Source organism: Cheilinus undulatus, linkage group 5, assembly GCF_018320785.1.
Source record: "Cheilinus undulatus linkage group 5, ASM1832078v1, whole genome shotgun sequence".
Taxonomy (NCBI): domain Eukaryota; kingdom Metazoa; phylum Chordata; class Actinopteri; order Labriformes; family Labridae; genus Cheilinus; species Cheilinus undulatus.
In genome coordinates, this window is record NC_054869.1 from 26,624,909 (window position 1) to 26,647,405 (window position 22,497).

General features: G+C 38.8%; 3 protein-coding genes across 5 annotated transcripts in view; 2 read left to right on the plus strand and 1 right to left on the minus strand.

The window, feature by feature from the left end:
* Nucleotides 1-5,794, plus strand: part of kremen1 (kringle containing transmembrane protein 1) — a 94,637-nt gene extending 88,843 nt beyond the window's left edge. For both annotated transcript variants that reach the window (XM_041786748.1, XM_041786749.1), the window contains exons 8-9: nucleotides 453-537; nucleotides 2,972-5,794. In XM_041786748.1, coding sequence (XP_041642682.1) covers nucleotides 453-537; nucleotides 2,972-3,131 — 245 coding nt within the window. In that variant the 3' untranslated portion in view covers nucleotides 3,132-5,794. The remainder of the gene's footprint in view (nucleotides 1-452; nucleotides 538-2,971) is intronic.
* A 7,148-nt stretch (nucleotides 5,795-12,942) lies between these two features.
* coq5 (coenzyme Q5, methyltransferase) lies at nucleotides 12,943-18,445 on the plus strand. The gene is made up of 7 exons (XM_041787986.1): nucleotides 12,943-13,172; nucleotides 13,571-13,720; nucleotides 13,816-14,043; nucleotides 14,224-14,330; nucleotides 14,826-14,914; nucleotides 17,397-17,508; nucleotides 18,025-18,445. The coding sequence occupies exons 1-7, from the start codon at nucleotides 12,971-12,973 to the stop codon at nucleotides 18,124-18,126; spliced, it is 990 nt and encodes a 329-aa protein (XP_041643920.1). The 5' UTR covers nucleotides 12,943-12,970; the 3' UTR covers nucleotides 18,127-18,445.
* Nucleotides 18,446-18,662: 217 nt separating this feature from the next.
* The window catches only part of znrf3 (zinc and ring finger 3), a 99,584-nt gene continuing 95,749 nt past the window's right edge, over nucleotides 18,663-22,497 (minus strand). For both annotated transcript variants that reach the window (XM_041787985.1, XM_041787984.1), the window contains exon 8: nucleotides 18,663-22,470. In XM_041787985.1, coding sequence (XP_041643919.1) covers nucleotides 20,726-22,470 — 1,745 coding nt within the window. In that variant the 3' untranslated portion in view covers nucleotides 18,663-20,725. The remainder of the gene's footprint in view (nucleotides 22,471-22,497) is intronic.

Here is a 22,497-nt window from a genome sequence, read left to right on the forward strand (position 1 = left end):
AAAGTTTTAAAATCATAGTTTGATGAGAGGCTTCTGGAGGCTTTGGCCCGGAGTGGCTTCCTGCGATCATGAGATGCTTGTTTTTTTCCTGTCAGTGACTCAAAACTGAAGTTACTTTGGGTCTCCCTGCTGATGGCAATCCAGTCTCCTGTCAAAGCTGTGCATGTGGACTGATGTGCTCCTTTTTGCTTCCTTTAAATATTATTCATTCCAAACTCTGAGTACTGTGTCTCAAAAGACCATCGGATGTATTTCTCAACCTGAAAATAACAGATGTAGATGCAATGATTAAGTGTCTCCATATCTTGACGATCTGCTGACTGAATGCTATAAACAGGTGTGCTAGTGGTGCTTGGATAATTCTTTATTTGCTAACTGTCTCAGTCTGCTTCACTTTGTTTCCATTAGTGTGATTTGTATCTGATTTTTTTGTTTTTGTGTCCTCTCTACAGTGTGGACCATCTACGCTCTGGCTGCTCTCCTAATACTGACAGTCATAGCAATGGTGGCGAAGCTGCTGCTGCATATCACAGTCAAGTAAGTATGAGGATGTTTGAAATTTGTGTTAACAGCTGGGATCATACTTTTAAGTGTATATAGCAGTATTATACTTGCGTAGGAGAAACAAGTGTGTTTTCCCATTAAATGTTCTGGTTTGTCACAAAAAAGGTTGTTCAAACTATGTTTTTTAAGGGACGTCTTTATATATATTGAATATTGAATTGACTAATCTGAAGTCGTTGATTTACAGTGGCAGAAGAAGTACATGAACCCTTTGAAATGATTTAGTTTTCAGCATTAATTGGCCATCAAATGTGATCTTATCTGCATCTAAGTCCAAGAGTACCTGGATGCATCAGAGGACCTCAACTAGGGTTGCCAACTTGTTTGCATGAAAATAAGAGACGCCCCACACCCCTCAAGTCCACAGCCACCACGAGCCAGTGCCACGTCTACTATTACTACTCTTTTAGCTTTTTGTGTAGGCCTACTAATACTTTTTTAGTGTTTTTAAAACCTCTGATTTTTTGGGGGTTATTTTGGGGAAAATTATCATATTTTTGCCATATTACGGAGCATCTAACAAAAACAAAGAAATGAAAGAATGGTGGCCCAAGCTTTCCATCAGTTATGTGAAAGTAGCTAGCTATTTGACCTCTGCTGCCACCAGACAGTAAAGTAGCTCATAGAGAATCATATTCCCATTGTTGTTTTGAAAAATATTTGTTTTGCTTGTTGTTTTGAAAAAAATCACATTTGTCATTAGCCCCACCATTCCAATATCAAAAGTATTTGTTACTCACTTAAATAGGCTTTAAGTGAATTCATTTTTCAGTTTGCTTGAGTAGATTTACAGACCAACTATTTTATTTCTACTTCGGTGAATTTTATTCAAAGACACTAAACTTTTACTTGAGTACATTATTCTTTCAGCCTTTCTTCCCCTTTAAATCATTGCTTAAACACCAATGTTAGCACAGTTTGGACTTAAGTGTTTACCATATGTCCATTTTATGTACCAAGATAGATAATCATCATGTTTTAAAATGTGAATGTAGGGATCAGTACTTTGAAACTTTTACATTATTTTGAAAAACACACAGGAATCTCTACTAACTGTTTTTAATCTGGGCAAAACTTATTTGGTAAATATTTTTCTCTAAGGCCTGTTTGATTTATTAATAAATGCTGGACTTTTTTCTGCTTGGCTAAGCTTATTTCACAGTTGTTATCTTCACATGTGGACACATGCCATCCAAAGCCACACAGACAGACAAAAACCTCCTGTTTCTTAAGTTTGAGAGGATTCATGATGTCCCATGAATGGAACTCCTATCAAAACAGGCTTTAAAGGCTGTTAATACCGTATCAGTCTCAGGAGATGTTTGGATAATAAAGAACTGTGGCACCACAGTTTGGCTCTTTTGAGTCCTATGTCGTTCTCTAGAGCAATTTCAAGGGACGGTTGGCAACCCTAACCTCAACTTCACACCAGAAGTTGGACGAGTGCCACCATATCTTGTATTCTGGTACCGGAAGTCACTTGAACTGAATGTCCTCTTCGTTTTTTTCTCTGTGTGCCGCCGCCATTTTAATGGAGGCAGGTCTGCCACAGAAGAAACAATGCTAAACAATGTCAACAATGCTAATGCTAATGCCTCAGTGGTTGCTAGCTTTATTCAGCTTGTTTACGCTAAAGTTGCATTTGACCATACAAGAGTGGAGAGTTTGGTAGCTGATGAATGAATCTGTGTGTGTGTTACGTGCTGTGTGGGTCGTCTCATTGCACACCACACACTATAAAAACAAAAAACTGTCATTTGTCACCATATGCAGATTTTGGAACTCTTTTTGTGTGCGCCAGGTTTTAGATGGCATTCAGCCACTGCTAAACTAACACTGTTTTCTATAGCTCTGGACAAAATTCTTAACACTTAGGTAAGTTAGAATTTAGGAAAAGATTAGGCTAAATGCTAACACTAGGCTATCTGTTGTTCAATGGTAGCTATCTGTCCATTCCTATCAAACCCTTGTGTTTGGTATTTGTACCTACCAGTTCTTAGCTAACAGTGATGTAAATGGGCTAACTTTTGCCGGTGGGTTAACAGGTTTATTTACTTCATCTTTTCTGTGAAATACTTTTCAATCAAGAGTGAGTAAAAGAAAATTGCTAAGTCACATTTTCAGCTTTTATGCAGCTCATAAACTGTAACTCAGCAGGTAAACATTATATCTATGTTTTAGCCTCCCACTCTGAGCTTGATGTGAGGAAAATGGTTGCCTTTTAATTATGGTGAATAGCCTCAAGTCTGTGTGTGCTCTAAATCAAGCATGGACGAATACAACATCAGAGGTGCACATTTCTAAATCAGCTTCTGTCTCTCCCCACTCTCCATTTTTTCTCTGCCTCTTCTCTTATTTCTCCTCCCCCTACTTCCCTGCATCTCCTTTGTCTTCTTTTTGCTCCCAGGTCCCCTAACATCCCAACAGTCAGTGAGTCCGATAGCTGCAGCCAGACAACGGCATCGTCAGAGCCTTGGATCATCCTTTACAGACCCTCCACCATCTCCTTGTTTAAGAAGAAGCTAAAGAACCACCATGGAGACCTCAGCCCCCTGGTGGGCAACTAGCACCGCTGCTGTGTACAAAACGCTGCCGCCACCCACAACTACTCTGTACAAGGGCCATCAGATGCCAGGCCCTCAGACAATGAAACTCTATGAGGCGCTACGCTAACAAGCCAACAACTGAGTAGCTAATGACAACTGACTGAGTGACTGCCACTAAATGGCCCATGGGCCAAAGTGGCTACACCCTCCCATCCTGCTCTGCAGTGAAAAGAAGGGGGACAGGCAGGGCTGTCAGAGAACTCAATGAGGGAGAGGCGAGCAGAGGAGTGGATGGAGGAAGATCTGCAGCTCAGGCGAAGATTCAAGGACGCTTTTAACATGCGGGGAGCTTTGCTTGTTCGGCCAGGCTCCATCTCCATCACCCACTGATGTCCCTAACACTCAACATACCTCTGAAAAACCCTTCCAGACTGCAGGCTCACCAGTGAAAACACCACAGATAACAGCCGACTTCACTGTCCGTGTTAAGTGTATGAAATAGAAAGGTTTGCCTCTTTCTGGTGCTTCACAGTCACTGGTAACCAAATCATCAGTATCAAGGAGAGAATCAAGTGGTGGAGTCTTGATACACACACTCATATTTACAGTTTTGTAGAACTCCTCAAACTGCCTCACATGGACGATAAATACTTGCAGCCAAAAACCAGAATCTCTCCATCCAAAGAGTTGTGTATTTATTTGTCTTTGATTCCATATGCAAAGATTATTTTACTTTATTTTTTTAACGTGACAGCTAGCTTTCAAAGGAGAAGGTAACAGGACATAGACACATCATATAACGGTAGATCTCACAGCACTTTGGGGATGAATCACTCGATGTAAAAATAAAAAAGATCAGAGATAAAAGAGAGCATGCTCGCCCACTCGTTCACTCCATGCTCATGTGGATTTGGGTGGAGGGATGAAGTAGCGTGGTTCACTCGGGGGGGTGGGGGGTGCAGTTTGCAGACAAACTGCCATTTAGGGAGGCTCGGGAAGATCTGAGGGCTTTTTCTGCTCGGTTGTGGGTGGGAGTCTTTCCGGTTTGATGATGTTCAAGTGCCTTAAGGATCTCCTCTTCGCTTGTCTCAGATTCCTCACATCTGTTTCTTTCACAAAGCAGACTGGGGTCCCTCACAGGAGTCCTCACAATCATTGCAGATGTGAAGAGTTTCGGTCCAGAAAATAAGATTTCCAACTCTGAATGTTAAGTTAAAAAGATGACACATCTTGTACAGCGATGGAAACCAGTTATTAGTTTTTTTTATAAGTTAGTACACTCAACTCAGCTTAACCTTTACCTTTTTGTTACAGGGTGGACATTAGATCTTTTATTTTCTAAAATGAACACATGGTTTTTGGGAATAGAGCTCTTCGTGTAGTAACAGACGAGGCTTTAAATTTTTTTGTTTGTTTTTTCTGTGTGCTCTTTTGTGTAGTCTGACATTTATTGAACATATTGTTCACATTGAGTTGTCTTACGGGGAGGGGTGAATATTATTGTATATTATGTAATTCAGTGTGGGAATGATGATATTTATGTCCTCTCTTTCATTTTGTGTCTTGGGCAAGCACTTGAGAAATGCATCAAAGTGCTTTCATCAACTCCAAAGTGTAATACAGTTTTTTCTGTCTAAGACGGCAATAAATCGCCCAAATTCAATGAGACACTGCCGACCTGGAAGCTTTAACCTGTCACCTAGATTTCAGGCCGAAAGGTTGAGCACAAATAATAAACCGAGAGAGATTTATGAACGAGAGTCAGTGGTGTTATGCTCAGCTTGAAAGCAGGTTTGCAGCTGTGATGTTTTTTTGTGCATTGCTGTGGCATTTAAATGACTTGTGAAAGGTCAGACTCTCCTGGTCAACCATTGGCATAGCAATTGGCTCTTCCTGTCATTGATCTGGTTGTTAGAGGATGGTTCTTCAGCAGAAACTCCACGCATCAGTGCACTTATGTCTTATTCTACTTTCAAAACAAAGCAGTACTTGTTCACTTTTGCATTTATTTTCAGTGGAAAGATCAAGCATACTTTCTGCAACAACCTGAGCACTTGAGACAGGAGGATATGTCTTAAATATGATGCAACCTTACACTGATATTCACAACAAAAGATGTGTTGTTTTTCAACAATCCACCAGAATTTGGCATAAGAAATTTCCCTTCCAACTAGGCGTTTCTAAAAATGTGACTTTGTGTGATATGCTTCCTGCTGCTCAGCTGTAACTCGTGTTAATTATTGCAGGACAAGAGAAAATGCCCCTAGGTGTGTGATGTTCAGAGCAAAGCATGCATATAGAGAGAGAATGTGAGGAGGGGGAAGAACAAGAGCCTGGATGTGAGAGCGACAGCGAATTAATCTGCATCCAAATCAAACACAAGTTAACCAAATCTGACAGATTAAATCTAACAAGGGCATGTTTGTTTGGATAGCTTGGCAAATTATGCAAACTCACATTTTCTGTCCCGTCCTGCAGTCGATCAGAAAGCTTTATGCCATCTCTGGAGCTGTGGAAATAAACCCAAACTGGAGTTGATGTTGTGCTCTATGGCATGAAAACAACACAAGAAGCCCTGTGGGAAATGATCTGGAGGGGTTAAGCATTGTTTTTTCATGAAATTGTAAATAGTAAAATAGTGAAATGTTTAATTTATACAGTAAATTATTGTTATTTTGTATGTGAATGGGATATAATCTATCTTTTGTATAAGTGAAGTACCTTTGTAGTTTTATTTAATGTGTCCTGGTTGCAAATAAACACTGTATGCATGTTTCTTAAGGCGGCCTTGTGCTTTTTCTGGTGTTTTATTCCTTCCGTTTGATCAAACTCCATTTATGATGCCACTGCACACAACATTACGTCCTCAAAAGGGCTGGAAAGCATATGGGCCGTAAAACCACAAAATCTGGATCAAACTAATCCTGTATAGTTTTCCATCTGAATCCATTTCATGTGAAAAAGGCGATTCAGGCTTTGGTGTTTGCATGGTGAGACATCTGCACCCCCTTCCAGTTTCTTTCTTTTTCTGCAGAGCTAAATACTTATCAGATATGTGAAATGACTCCCAGACTGTTAGGAGATGCACACACACGAAGTGAGGATTTGGAGTGCCATGTGTAACCTATTGGTTCCCCTCCGGGATGAGGTCAAGCATGCAACCTGCACATTTTAGAGGGAAACAGCAGGAGCTGAGATTTACAACTGGAGCACCATGAGAAAAAAAACAAACAGGGAGGACGTGTAATAAGCTGAAACACTCGGGTTGTGTGCACTGATGATTTCTTAATTCATGAAAGGTGTTTCTGTGTTTCTTTCATCTTGTGCTCTCTCTGAAACTGTTTATAGGTTGTTTTTTCCTTCCTTTTGAGAAAGTGCAGCGGCATGTGCTCGCTTTTTGTTGGCAAGACAGCTGGATCTCCATGGAGAAGCCAAATAATCCTCTAAAATGTTTGCAAGTACATCATAAACAGACTCCAACATATGTGCATTTGCAATAAAGAGGTTTACTGGCACCACTTTCCAATAAGACCATCTCTATGAAGGATTTACACATGCTCTACATAGGTTCTGGACACTATGTGTCACTTACTATTACAAACCTATAACCTGGATTTCTTTAGTCACTGCAGATTGAACTTTTGCTGGTTACTGCTAGAACTCTTACAAACCAGTGACAGTCATGAATAACTACCAGAGAAGGCCTTATTATAAAGTCTAAGAGACCAATCTTATAATAAATTGAACTTGCCATGCTTGAAAAGCTACCAATCAGCATGAATCATCACAGCAAAACGTTGTATCCACTGTGCATTAAACATGCCACATTACCACTAGTTACAATAAGCTGCTGATAGCCTGCAAATGTCAAAATAAACAATATTTAATATTTAAAGCTTAAATGTATACATAATATGCCATAATTTGCTCTGCCAAATGAGACTTTTTGATGAATGAGATTGAGGCAGTGCCAGATATGTTATATATCCAGGGCTTTGCCCAAACTCGGAGGGGTCCTGGGTATGCTTCCCCAGACACTTTTTTTTCTTATCAGTTGTGTGCACTATTTTCAAGCATTTTTAATGCAAATTAGATTTTAAATGCCAACAAATATATAAATCATATAGGTGGATGCAGTTCATCTGCAGCCCTTAGACCATTTTTTATTAAATCTAACTTTTCTTAAAGTTTCCTTATCATGCTTAAATCATTATACAACATTCTGAAGATCAATAATTTTTACTTCTGCTTCCTAAAAAGGGGCAGAAAATGCTTAAAAGGCTTTAGAGCAGATTATTTTAAATGCTCTGATTTAAAATAAAAGTTTCCAATTGGAAATACTAAGAAGGACATTCAAACCAAAAAATGGGGTTCCAGATATAGATTTTACTTATTAAAATGCAAAAAGATATTACATATGATACACTGTTAAAGGAGTTTTTGTACTGCACTGTGGATATAAGCCCCCCAAAAACTACACTTTGGAGTGTTGTGATTAGCAGGGTTCGTTTGTTTATATTATCATCTCTTTTTGAATGCATCTATCAACCTATAAGATTTGGGGCTATTAAGAACTCTGTGACTGTTGAATGGTCATCAAAGTAACTCTTTGACTGCTGGATGGTCATAAGAGTAACTTTGTGACTGTTGAGTGGTAATCAGAGTAAATCTGTGACTGTTGAGTGGTAATCAGAGTAACAGTCTGGAGAAAGAAACTATTTCTGTGTCAGGTTGTTTTGGTATGCAGTGCCCCGTAACACAACCTTAAAAGAGGATTTCAAACAGTTTGTGTCTGGGGTGTGTTGGGTCTGCAGTGATATTATCTGCCGTTCCCTTGCCCTGGACTGGTACAAGTCATGGATGGCCCAGGGCAAGGAAATGGGTAGGTAACATAGCTGCAGACCTGCAGGAGCACAATGCTACCTGAGTAAGAAAACAAGAAAACAGCAGCATCATTTATGTGTTATGACAGCTAAATGACTCATCAAGTGTTTAAAACTTGATTAGAAATATGGCCATTGTTTTGTCCTTCTCTAGGTAAAAGCTTTTCAAATAGTGACTCTGATTTCCTTAAAATGTCATTGCTGTATGGTCTCAAATGGCCCAAATGAATGCCTCTGACTAAAGCACATTCAACATCAAATTCCTTGGAGCATAAGTTTTTTTTCAGCCATCTTCCACATTATGAAAAATGATAAAAAATACGGTACATGAACACTGTTTTGTAAAAGTTACAAGAAGACTTACAGTATAACAGCTGTCTAGATAAAAGAGGTTGTTGTTCTGATAACTTTTTAATGAACTAAAAATGATTTAATATCTGGGTTAAAAAAGTGAAACACATGCAAGTTTGACACTCTGTTTTTCTCATATCGTCTGTTATTTTGTATGGTGGAGACTGTCGGATTGTTCTTTATTTTCTATAGTCTCTCCTGATTACAGGGAGATTTTTTTCTGTGCTGCTGCAGAGGAAGCAGAGTATTCCTACATAAATCAGCATCACAACAGTCAGCCCTGAATTTGTGCCATTTATTACTTGTCAGCCACAAACAAACTATCGCTGCACAAGGCGATGCAACACACTCAGATCTGTCAGCATTAATATCACCTTAGTATCAAGGAGAGTGCAAGGCTTAATGTTTTTAAATTGACAACAAAACTAACATCCTCACTGTCAGCATTTTGACTTTGTAAAACCTGGTATTCTCTTCAAATTGCCCTGAGAATACTGAGATAGATCATTCATTTAAGATTTTGTAGCAGTAAGATAAGTTTCTCACAGAGAATTTTTGCCTATTGACAAGGTTAAGCCAAGGTAAACAGCTTACAATGATCATCATCAGCGTCATGATGACCCTCATGAGAAAGTAAGGAAAAAGAAAAAATTTGAATGCAATAAGACATTTCCATAGCATCCCCTTCAAACACGTTATAACTTTGTTTTTACATATTTGATAAAAAATTAAATAAATTGAGAAATGGTTTCACTCTATCTTTTGCTACTTAATTAAAAAGATAAAATCAGCAAATGTTCCAAAAAAAAAAAAGAAAAAAAAAAAAAGAAAAACACACTCAAAAGGTTTTTTTTTTTCCAGACAAACAACACAGTGAGAAATTGAGTTTCCATCCAAATGTACTGGAAAATATGATGCATGTAGCTTACTGCATGATGTTAATTATGATTTTGGAAAATGGGTTTTTTATCTCTCTCTGAAATAGTTATTAATGTGTATAACTATTTAGAGAAGTGGGTAAATTTGTTTATCATACCAGAAACAAACACAGTCTGGTACATGAAACTACACTTTTGTTGTCAATGATGCTCTTGCTCCCTCTACTGGTGATTTAATATTTGAGCACATGTTCAAGTACCCCAATAATAATTGCCAGGACCATGGTATATGACTTTTCACCAGTCAAAAAGAACCTGATACATATATAACATGTTCAATAAATGCTTAGATTCAAAACAATGTTGATTAAAAGTTGTCTATTTTCAACTGGGGTGTTCAAAGGTGACAAACTGGTGCAAAACCTTTGTGGCTTTCTACACACCCTCCTACTGACGCCAAATGTTTTTCCCCTATCAGAAGCAATTGTGCTGATGTAACATTAATCCCTAACTAGACCTGGAGCTTTATTGCACCTCCCCTGGGTCTCTGTGAAAAAGCCTTGGCCTGCAGACCCCCCTCTGGTCAACCTTCTCATAGCCCAGAAAAAAAGAGCGATGTAAACTGATGCTTCTGAACCCAAGTCGACCAGTAATCGAGGCAACAACAGGACAATACATGGTAGTGTCTGGTTACTGTCAGAATGAGAAAGTGAGAAGAATAGAAGACAATGCCTGCCACTTTCTGCACTCAGGGTACTGAAGTCAGGTGGATTAGGAGAGAGAAACATTTAGGAAAGAAAAAACGATCTGGCTTCCCCAGATGGATTTGAAAAAGATTTGTGTGAACAAGGTTTTCTAGCTGTGCAGGAACTTGTCTCATCTGATCCGCCTCACTCTGTGATATTGCCTGTGACCCTGGTGCAATTAAAACTCTCATGCCCTTCAGTGTTTTTTGAGTGCATGCATCGGCCTGTTTAATGCCCCAGATTTTCCTTTTTTTGAAGCTTTATGCTGCTGAAAGCTGTTTATTCATGCATTATATTTTAACGTTTTCACCTCTGCCTTCAGGATAGATGATTATAGGGCTGAAAATAATCAAATAACAGTTTGATAATCCAGCCATACACATATTTTCATCATCTTGTAATGTGAGAAACTGCAGATCTGTAAGATTTTTGTGTCATTGCAGGCTTTAGTTCAGGTAGCAGAGATGGTTGCACACTAAGTGTCTAATATTCATGTCTGTGATTATGAACATGGATGTCATTATTGACTCTAAAATGTATGTATGTACATCATTTTGAAGAAAACATGAATCAGGCGTTGTGATATAATTAAATTGATTGGGTAAAGGGGAAATTTTCATTTAACTGCACCACTGCATTTACCAGTAAATCAGCCATAGGCCTAAATAGCTAAATTAACTTAAAAAATAATAAAATGTGGCATGGAGGTAAATGATATCTTTTGCACTCTGATCTGAAAGTCCTGGAACAGTGAGGCCATTTTTGCTGTGGAATGAAAATTTTTGGGTTTGACATCAAAAGACAATAATAGACAAGAGATTAACATCTCAGCTTTTAATTCCAGGCATCAACATCTGGATCTGATACACAAGTTAGAGGATAGAACTAATCATAATGGAACCCCTGATTTTTTAGGTGAGCAGAAGTATTTGAACAGACACACTTAAACTACATTCAAGTGAATAAGACTTAATATTCAGTTGTAAATCAGTTACTTGCAGTAACTGCATCTAGCCTGTGACCCACTGACATCACCAAACGTTTGCATTCTTCTTTTGTGATGCTTTTCCAGACTTTTGCCGCAACCTCTTTCAGTTGTTATTTGTTTTGGGGGGTTTCTCCCTTCAGTCTCCTCTTTAGCCGGTAAAATACATGCTCTATTGGGTTTAGGTCTGGAGATTGACTTGTCCAGTCAAAAACCTTCCACTTCTTGCTCCTGATGAACTTCTTTGTTCTTTTGGCTTTGCTGTTTTGGGTCATTATCTTGTTACATGATGAAAGATCTCACAATCAGTTTGGCTGTGTCTTCCTTTAAATGGGCAAACTAAATGTTTCTGTAGACTTCTGAGTTCATTTTGCTGCTGCCATCATGTGTTACATCATCAATGAAGACAAATTTGCCCCTCTCAGAAGAAGCCATGCAAGCCCAAGCCATGACATTACCTCCACTGTGTTTCACAGATGAACTTGTATGTTTGCCTTTCCAACTTTCCAAACTTCAGCCTTTCCATCACTTTCCTAACAGTAGATCTTTGTATCATCAGTCCATAAAACTTAAACCCAGAATTTTTGAATAAAGGAACTGGCCTCACTGTTCCAGTATGTTTGGAGGGGAGTGTAGCTATAACTAGTTACAACCAGAAACACGAACACAGGTAAAACACAGGGCCCTGATTTTACTTCTTTTTCCCTCTGCTGCTTTAAAATAAGTGCTATGTAACTACTTCACACCAACATTTTCTAAAGCAAAACTGAACAAACATTTGATATAATGTTATTAACAAACTATTATAAAATAAAAGTTATACTGAATGCTCTCTCACCTCATCTCTCATATATATATATATATATCATATTTACATTAAATATATGTTTTCACTGTTAATGTAATTCATTTTTATCAAATGTAAATTTTCAAAACTATTGATTATTTGGAAAAAACAATATAATATGTATAATTCACTGTATTATTAAATTATGCCATTTTAAAAAGGAAAAAGTAATTTATTAAACACATTCATGTTGTTTATTATATTATTTTGTATTACAGTTTTTTTCACAACTGCTATTTCTCAAACTCGTTCTCCCTTTTCTCAAAAAACTGAACACAAATCCCAGTTTTCAAACATTTTCCCCAAACCTCTAACCTATTTTGATGTGATTGTTTGATTTGGACTGCAGATTTCAGCTGTGCTCTAAATAAAACTCTGTTCTCATATCACACACACAGCAGTCAAAAGCTAAACACTACAGAGAGCAGCCATTAAACACAGAGAAAAACAGAAAACACCGTGGTCAGGGATCGCTCCAGGAAAAAGTTACTTTTTGAGACACAGTTGTGTAAATCTTAAATGTTTGTCACATTCAAGCCATTTTCACTCTTGACAGTTTTAGTTGACAAACATTCAAAAACATTCTAGTCTGGTTTTAGTCAATAAAAAGTACTTATGTTTTACCCTTTAGTTTTCATCAAACAATTATTTTCTTTAAACAAATTTAATCTTGAAATCAGTTTATTTCTGTAAACACTCGTATCTTTGCACTATCAACTCTATGATTAATTAAAAACACACTAAAAAAACCCTGACCTTCACTGAATGCTCTCTCACCTCATCTCTGCTTGAAAGATTACACAAACAGTGGAGAAATATTATACATTTTCAATACCTAACAGTCCAGTGCCAACATTTAAGTCTTTTTTTGGTCTTCTTAATCTTACTTTAAAAATAAAACAAAGACCAGCTACAAACATCTTTGAAAACCTTGCTCTGACAGTCATATTTTAGTCAAATAAACAGTTTGTTACTCATATAGTTTAAGGTGAAATGCCCAGTGAAATAAATCAAAAATAAATATGCACAAGAACTCTATAAAAACAAAGAAAAGAGAAGCAAGGGGCTAAGTATTCTTAAATTTAAAAAACTAAAAAAAATAAAAACAATAAACGTCACAGTCGCCTGTGAATGACGTAAAGCTGTCGCACAGTTGCATAATCAGCCAACATGGCCGCCTCCATGAGACTGCTGATCCGGAGGGTGATCCGTCTCTCTCACACAAACGTAAACGTAACCTCCGCTGCAGTTTCGGCCCGTGCAGGTTGCTGTTGGGGACCGACGACTTGTCGTTGTTTCAGCGATGCTGCCGGAGACAGAAGTACACATTTTGGCTTCGAAACGGTGCCAGAGATGGAAAAGGCAAAGAGAGGTGAGCTAACCCTGTTTCCTCAGGGATGTCCTGTACCAGAGATCACTCAGAATTTCAATACCTTTCTGTAACTAGCGAGTAATTTTGACGTGCATTTGTGACCTTAACGAAGTAGTTTTGACGAGCACCGTGTGACGTTGATGCTTTTTTATGCACTCCTAGTTAAAGAGATGAATTCAATAATTACTTCGTATATTGTGCTCTTAGCGTTGTTTCATGGAAAGCGTTCATCGAGGGTCAAATCTAAAAAATGTGCAAACAAAACATAAAAGCATGTTAAAAATAAATATCTAAGTGAACCAGAATATCCTGGGTTTATACATTGCCATAACTTACACACAAACACCGTTTTATAGCGTTAGTGGGATGAATATTCTTTCTTTGTTCTTGCATTTCAGTGTATAAGGTGTTTGAAAATGTGGCACAGAAATATGACATCATGAATGATGCGATGAGTCTGGGGATACATCGCCTGTGGAAGGACATGCTGCTTCATGTCATGCATCCCCAGCCAGGTGTCCAGCTCCTGGATGTAGCAGGAGGAACAGGTAGAGTAGTTTGTGCGCACCTCTTCAAAACGTCAAGCTCAACTCCCTGGCATAAGTCATTCCTCTGTTTCAACAGTTCTCATGCTCCCCTGCAGGTGACATCGCCTTCCGATTCTTGGAGTACGTTCGCTCTCAGCAAGAGAGGCAGCAAAGGCGAGCAACACGGTCCATGCAGACGCCCTCGTGGCAGGACATTTCTGGTAACTACTCTGCTGAGGGAGTGGATGAGTCCCAGGAATCTCGTGCTGTGGTCTGTGACATCAACAAGGAGATGCTGAAAGTGGGGAAGCAGAAGGCAGAGAGCATGGGGATTAGTGCTGCTGGTAAGTGTTTTTAAGAACTTTTAAAATGACTCCAGGGAGCAGATGGCCTTAACATTTGCCTTGACTTTGTTATTCAGCTAAAGGAGAAAATGAAGTCCCAAGAGGAAAACTTCAAGACAAAGCCTAAGAAGTAAATTCAGCCTCTCTCCTTCTGTGTCTGTGTGTGTTGATGTGTGTCAGGTCTGTCCTGGGTGGTCGGGGATGCCGAAGAGCTGCCGTTTGATGATGACCAGTTTGATATTTATACCATCGCTTTCGGGATTCGAAATGTCACTCATATAGATCAGGTAAGTGATGCTGCTGTGAAATTGATGCAAATTTTAAACACTACACACACTTAACAATGAAGAAACACCAGAAAAGCTCTGGAATAAAAATATTTGGTAAAGAGGTAGAAAAAACAAACAGAAAAGTCAGTTCTTTCAAAGTTTTTATCAATTGTTGATAAAAGCGTAGCAAGACGTGGCCTGTAAATGACTTTTGAAAAATAATTGAGAGCATTTCATCAACATTTTGCTACGCATAAGACTGCATGTCCATTTCTGGTTTGAATTATTTTGGCTAAATTGATCCATACAATTATTTTTTGAATTTACATTTATGTAAAATCTGTTTCATTTTCAAAATAAAAAAATGTCACTTATTGAACCCAGCCTAAAGTGATGTCTTTGAATTGTTCTCAGTACAATAATGACATGTTTGAAATGGCACTACATCACATTTAAATTTTAATAATTGGTTAAAGGGATTACTAATTACCTTTGTCTTCTTTTTTTGTTCAGGCATTGCAAGAGGCTTTGCGGGTTTTGAAGCCTGGTGGCAGGTTCATGTGCTTAGAGTTCAGCAAAGTAACAAATCCTGTGTTAGCAAGGTGAGTGAGACTTTGTTTTCATGATAGTCAATGGGGAAACTGTCTCAAGATCGCTGAAAATGTATTTCTCTGCCTCAAAACCAACAACACACTCTGATAGCTAAAGCCCAGCTTTGTTACTGCGGGTTATTTTGTGTGTATGAAACCAGGGACATCTATGGGAAATGGAACACAAAAATTGTATGACTGAAAAACTTTTTTGTTGTGTTTAATGTTCAAAGTTGTCAGATATAAGGCATGCTTCTTTTTTTTCTTGACTGTTCAACCAAGTTAAAATTTTAAAGCTGCTTTCCTTATAGGAAATCCTGCAAAATGGTCACCCTGACGTTTACCAAACATACATATATATACACACACACACTATATTTCCAAAAGTATTTGCTCACCTGCCTTGACTCGCATATGAACTTAAGTGACATCCTATTCTTAATCCATATGGTTTAATATGACATTGGTCCACCCTTTGCAGCTATAACAGCTTCAGTTCTTCTGGGAAGGCTTTCCACAAGGTGTTATGAGTCTGTTTATGGCAATTTTTGACCATTCTTCCTGAAGCGCATTTGTGAGGTCACACACTGATGTTGGATGAGAAGGCCTGGCTCTCTGTCTCTGCTCTAATTCACCCCAAAGGTGTTCTTTCGGGTTGAGGTCAGGACTCTGCGCAGGCCAATCAAGTTCATTCACACCAAACTCTCTCATCCATGGAATTGTCCAAAATCTCTTGGTATGCTGGAGCATTCAGAGTTCCTTTCACTGGAACTAAGGGGCCAAGCCCAGCTCCTGAAAAACAACCCCACACCATAATACCCCCTCCACCAAACTTTACACTTGGCACAATGCAGTCAGACAAGTACCGTTCTCCTGGCAACTGCCAAACCCAGACTCACCCATCAGATTGCCAGATAAAGAAGCGCGATTTGTTGCTCCAGAGAATGCATCTCCACTGCCCTAGAGTCCAGTGGCGGTGTGCTTTACACCACTGCATCTGGCGCTTTGCTTTGCACTTGGTAATGTATGGCTTGGATGTACCTGCTCGGCCATGGGAACCCATTCCATGAAGCTCTCCACGCACTGTTCTTGAGCTAATCTGAAGGCCACATAAAGTTTAGAGGTTTGTAATGATTGACTCTGCAGAAAGTTGGTGACCTCTGCGAGCTTTGCGCCTCAGGATCCTCTGACCCCGCTCCATCATTTTACATGGTCTACCACTTCACAGCTGAGTTGCTGTTGTTCCCAATACTATCCAAATACTATTACAGTACCACGCTGGAATACCCTGAGCTCCTGAGAGCGACCCATTCTTTCACAAATGTTTGTAGAAACAGTCTGCATGCCCAGGTGCTTGATTTTATACACCTGTGGCCATGGAAGTGATTGGAACACCTGATTTCAATTATTTGGATGAGTGAGTGAATAATTTTGGCAATATAGTATATATATATATATATATGTAGATAAGTATATGTATATGTATATGTATGTATATATGTATATATGTATATGTATCTATGTATGTATATATGTTTATATATATGTATATATGTATATGTGTTTATATATATGTATATATGTATATGTATATATATGTATATATATATTTGTATATATGTATATGTATATATGTATATACATATATATGTATATGTATATATATATGTATATACATATATATGTATATATATGTATATGTATATATATGTATATATATGTATATGTATATGTATATATATGTATATGTATGTATATGTATATATATGTATGTATATGTATGTATATATATGTATGTATATATACATGTATATATATGTATGTATATATGTATGTATATATGTATTTGTATATGTATGTATATATATATATGTATATATATGTATGTATATATGTATTTGTATATGTATGTATATATATGTATATGTATATATATGTATTTATGGATATGTATATATGTATATATATGTATATACATATATATGTATATATGTATATGTATATGTATGTTTGTATATATGTATATATATATATATATATTTGATATTTTGGGTCATTTGCTAATCTGTAAATGTGACAAACATACAGACTTTTTTAAAAATAGAAAAAATAATTTTGGAGTTTGGAAAAATGCTGCCCTCTTCTGGTTTTGTACCTCAGACTGGCTTATTTCTTCTAAATATGATCTGTTGTTGCTCTATGGCTCATTATTAAATTATCCTATCATTGAAGCTTGCTGAGGCTACCGGCCTTTTTCGGTTTCTTTCTGTCTTTCTGCAGTTGCACATTAAACATGTACACATAATGGTTTGAATGCCTTTAATCTGCTATGCTGCAGATCATAATATATTCATTCCAAGAGCTGGACTTTTTTTAAATACAAAATTAAAAATAAATTTTGTTTTCTTTTTCTTTTACCAACACATTACAAACCTGAATTTATTTCTGTGTTTTCTTCATTGCTAATTTGTATCCATTTATTTATCTTTTTTAGGCTTTATGATGCGTACAGTTTTCAGATGATCCCAGTTTTAGGAGAGGTGATCGCTGGAGACTGGAAGTCGTACCAGTATCTTGTAGAAAGCATCCGAAAGTTCCCTGACCAGGTGAGAAAAATTGTATATGTATCTTTTTTATCAATATATTGTAATATTCCCATAAAACATGTAAGTTTTCCTCATTTGTTGTTATTTCAGATTTAATTGGAACTGGAAATATAATGGCAAACTGTTTATTTAAACACAGCCTTCAAATGTAATACAACTAGCACAATGTCACCACATGAGAGCAGCAGAGAGAATTAGCAATCACACCTTTTATTAGTGTTAATAAAACCCCCACCCCCCAAATTTTGCAGATTGTTTCTTAATTGACTCATTGATAAAATCGTAGTGTTTCAGTAACACTTTCCTCTTTATATTCCGAAACCAGAGGAAAGTGCTGGGGTGCTTGTTATGTAATCTTGCTGGAATCTTAGGTCACTAGGGCATCCCTTTGACCCCCAAAAGAGGGCATCAGAAAAAGTTTGGCAACAGTTGTCCTGTTCCAATTTACAATTCTTTAAATATTTCTTACATTTTTGCATTAAAATAAAACAGACTGTGTTTTCTGTTTTTGTGCAGGAGGAGTTTAAAGGAATGATTGAAGATGCAGGATTCTATTGTGTGCAGTACTACAACCTCACAGGTGGAGTTGTGGCTCTACACTCAGGTTTCAAGCTTTGAGATGGACCAGAACACCTCATTTAAAAGCTAGTTTTGAAGAGATTGAAGAGAAATCTGACATGGATGTTAGAATCCTCTGCAGATGTCACTGCATGTTGACTAAGTCAGAGGTCATTTTATTTAATGAGAGAGTTTTTCTAATTTCCTGTTTACGTGTCAATCTTTATATTGTATTAAATGCAAAAACAAGTGTGAAGAACACAAAATATTGCTGTATCTGTGACAGCATTGCTTTGACAACTTGTAAGGGAAACTGCACCATTGAATTATTTTTTTGTAATCTAAGTTTTGTTTAAGAATAATAAAACTTAAAAGTTGATGAGTGACTAAATAATTCTATGGCTGCACTTGTTAAACTACCATTAGTAACAAGAAAACACTTTGAACTGATGTGTCAAAGCAAAAATCTCATTGTGCACAGCTAGTAATGGAAAGGAGGACACCACAACATCATTTACTTGAATAAAACTGTATATTTTACAGATCTTTGTACACTTTAATTACAAAACTGTATGGTACTAAAGTTTTAAAATCAGTTTTTTGGTCAGAGAAGATTTAATCGTCTTGTGTGCAATTACCATGTATATACAAAGTCTCATGTTAGTGATTTTTTTTCTCAAAAATAAAAAGCAACCAAACGAACTCAAACGTTCATACACTCTGAACATAAGACATGGCTTAAAGATAAATATATTAGTAAATAAATATTCAGAGAACATATTTCCATTTATGAAATGTGTTTGCTATACAGGTACAGAAATATACAGATTGATTTCTAGCCTTTTTTAAACATTTGTAATGGTAATGACAGAAAATAATAATATTCTTAAAAATTAAAAAATATTAATTTTTGTACACATTTTAATCTTCTTAAGTGCTAGAAACAAATAACAAAAATTAAATAGTGACTCAAGTACCCCAAAATGTTATATTTGCAGTAGGTACATATCTCTATGCAAAAGGCAAGATTAGATTCTCACTTGATTACAGCACTGGGTTAACTTATAAATAGGGTTATTTCAGAAGGTGTTCCTCTGTGTAGAGAATGTGTATATTTCATAGAAACAGTATAAAAACAGTCTGCAGGACAAACAGAAAGGCATGAATGACAAGCATTGATATCGCAAGTATGTGTTATGCATGGCACGATATGATTCAAACGGATACACTGTGGTATGTATAACTGCATCATTTATAAAAAAAAAAACAAAAACAAAAGTCACAGTACAAAAAAGGAACCCTTGTGAAAAAATGAGTATTTCCAGCTACTTTCCTTTGGCCTTTGATATATGCTAGAACCTTTATAGATACTTAATAGAGAACGCCTCATTGAGGGAAAATGGATAAGTGGCAGCATGAAAAACACTTAAGGGCTTCCAAACAAGAGGTAGAGTGCTTCACTCTACTTATGAAGAAATCTACTGACCCAGAGATGCTGTCACCTTTTAGTCTGCGTTAGACCAATAGCAGTGCAGCATCTTTACATATTGCTACAAATAGCTTAACCATCATAAGGCTTTGATGTTGCTCTGGCACGTCTCATACAGGTAGGCCACTACTGGATAGAAATGCAATGCATAAAACAAATTCAGTATTATATTGAATAAAGACCAGTGTCAGCCTTGCATTCACATTTCTATGCACTTTTTTCTGAAATATATAGCTTCTTCTCAGAGAAATGTGTGGGTCACAGACACTTTGAGACCCATTTCCCTGCTTTTTTAGAAAAAACAAAACAATCATGTCTTTCTGTTTTGGTATAACTATGTCCATACACCCTATCTGAGTTGGTGGTTGAAGCTTTGAGGGCAGTCAGAGTACATGTGCGCATGAATATGTGTAGATACCTGTGATTTACATGTATTTTTGGAGAGAAATATGTTGGATGTTGGAGTCTTGATATCTTGATCTTCACAACAAATAGGCTCAACTTGCTGCTTAAACCTTGATAGCTGCAGGAAGTCTGCAAATAGATGTCAACACCAATCAATTTCCAGTTTTAGATGACAACCTCTATCCATACTTTACCCTGTTTACACCTGGTTAGTAAATGCAAATGACTGCATTAAGTTTCCACTTGCATTTAAAATGTTATTTTTTAAATAATGATCTCTGTCTTCCAGAGAAAAAATAATCATAGGTTTAGGGGTCTAAGTAAAATCAGAAAGCAGGTATGGAGGCAAACTTGTGTTTACACCTATATTCAAACCAAAAACAATGTGAGACAGAACTTCTAGATGGGTTAAGGTAGATCTGAAAACTTTCTGACTAGGATGCATGAACACAATGCATTAATATAACTTCGCCTAATCAAGGTTAGAGGTTAACACACATCAGCTTGACATACCAGGTGTAAATGGGCTTTCTTTAACAGTAATATTGTGATCTTGTTTGGTGCTGGGATGTTTGTGGCCACAGGAATGAACATGATAAACTGTATGACAGGCCATTTCAGCAGAAATCCACACAATCTATGGTGATAACATTCAGTGCTCAGAGAGCAAAGTTAGAGCAAGGCAGCTGAGGGTTTCATGATTGACTGACTGATATGGTACCAAACACATCCTTCTGACTGAGTCCCTTCTATCTGGGTCTAAGTTCACACACCCAGACCTCCCTCGTTTGTTGTAGAACTGCTTCCCAAAGCAGTCGGGCTTGCAGAGAGCTGTGGGTGAAACAAAGCACGTGTTTCCTCCTCCTGAGGGTATATCTGACCTCTAAACTGTCCTGAGGTGAAGTACCCCTCCCTGGGCTCATGCCGTTCCCCTGTCCGTGACTCAGTTTTTACTGTGACACTAATAGCCAATGAGCTGCTTTGGGTCTCTGCCCCTGTGCCCAATTCACAGTCTGTGTCCTCAGGAATTATGGGTATTCTCTGGTTGAGTTCACAGCAGCCCTGTCCAGAGCAGGCCTCTGAGTCTGCATACTGCACGTTAACAGCATAGTCCTCTGTGAAACGTCCCGCTGCAGCCCTGTGGACCTTCATCTCTTTGTAGAAGCAGCAGGGCAGCCCTTCGTAGCTCACCTGCTCAGAGGAAGGACACAAATGCTCAGGAGCAAAGTAGTTTTTTGAGGTGGAGCTCTGAAAGTCCACCCCCCTGTGAAAACGTCCTGTGGCCAGAGGCCCAGCTTGGTCCGAGTCCTGCCCTTTGCACTCCACATTAGGAGGAAGCACCTCAAAGCAGCAGCTACAGGCTGCAGCCCCAAGCTCTCCTGACTCCTCCTGTGTCCCCTTCCCCCTGTCCGCCCCAGTAGCTTCTGGAGCCCCGGCTGAGGTAGTGCTAGTGTTGCTGTTCTCCCTGGGTTCCAGTGATGAGCGACTGCTGTAGTTGGGCTCCAAGCTGCAGTTGGAAAGGTGGTCCCCCGTATTATATCCTGAAGCTCCTGGAGGGAGCTGGAGGCAATCGTGACCCAAGGGAGCTAAGGAGGATGAGTCCTCAGCAGGAACTGTGGTGCAAGCTGCAGCCCCTGCCTCACCCGTGGAGCCCCTACACGGACTCTTACTCCTGTAGACATATGGGTCGTAGTCGCTGCTCAACGAGCTACGAAAGGTGGAGCAGCTCCCATAGACCCCCTGGTTGCTGACTTCTGTACAGTCCAACATGGAGTCACTGGAGGAACAGTGGCACTGGCCTGAGCTGCTGCTGCTGCTGTCACTACCTGGACAGTCGGCAAGGTAACCACTGCACACTGAGCGGTGGCCATGGTAACAGCTCAGGCCAGAAGTGCTACCGGTATCACCTATCCTTGAAGAAGAGGCAGGAGCCATGTGTACCACAGTGGGGTATAACAGCCCCTGCTGAAAGGCCCTGCTGTGGTGGCCCTTGTGGACCCCTGCTCCTCCACTAAGCTGTCCAGCCATAGCAGGCCCCTGCCCCCCCTCAGGCTGCTGAGGGAAGGTCAAGCCTTGAAAATAGTAGTGCTGGTACATAGTCTCATACTGCGAGAAGCAGGCTGCGCGGGAAAAGTTACGACCATGGAACTTTGGTCGTTTAAAAGCAGCATGATGTGGCTGTGAGGGGTACGCTGGGGGTCCGCGGTGCTCCAGGCCGCAATGATGGGGGTTAAGTGAGTGGTCCAGGTGGAGGGTGGGGTGGTAGCTCCTGAGAAAGGCAGATGTTGATTGGGGTGGGTACAGACCCTGAGGGTCTGGGTGCTGGTCCACAGTGAGCACAGTGATGGGGTTACCATGGGGGTCCATGCTGGTTCTGGTCGGGTAGGCTGTCACCTGGCCTGCACGGTGCACCCTGCCGGGGTAGTGGACTGGGAGCACCACTCGCTGCCGGCTGTGGACTGGGTTGCCAGGGTCCATGCATGCTGGTCCTGTATTTCCCTTCTTTTGCTCTGTGAAAATAAAAAAGGCACTTAGAA

Bases quoted from the DNA above. Each gene is read 5' to 3' on its own strand.
- coq5 (XM_041787986.1), top strand. From the start codon at position 12,971: ATGGCCGCCTCCATGAGACTGCTGATCCGGAGGGTGATCCGTCTCTCT. The intron at 13,721-13,815 runs GTAGAGTAGTTT...GCTCCCCTGCAG, and splicing joins GGATGTAGCAGGAGGAACAG to GTGACATCGCCTTCCGATTC. The intron at 14,915-17,396 runs GTGAGTGAGACT...TATCTTTTTTAG, and splicing joins ACAAATCCTGTGTTAGCAAG to GCTTTATGATGCGTACAGTT.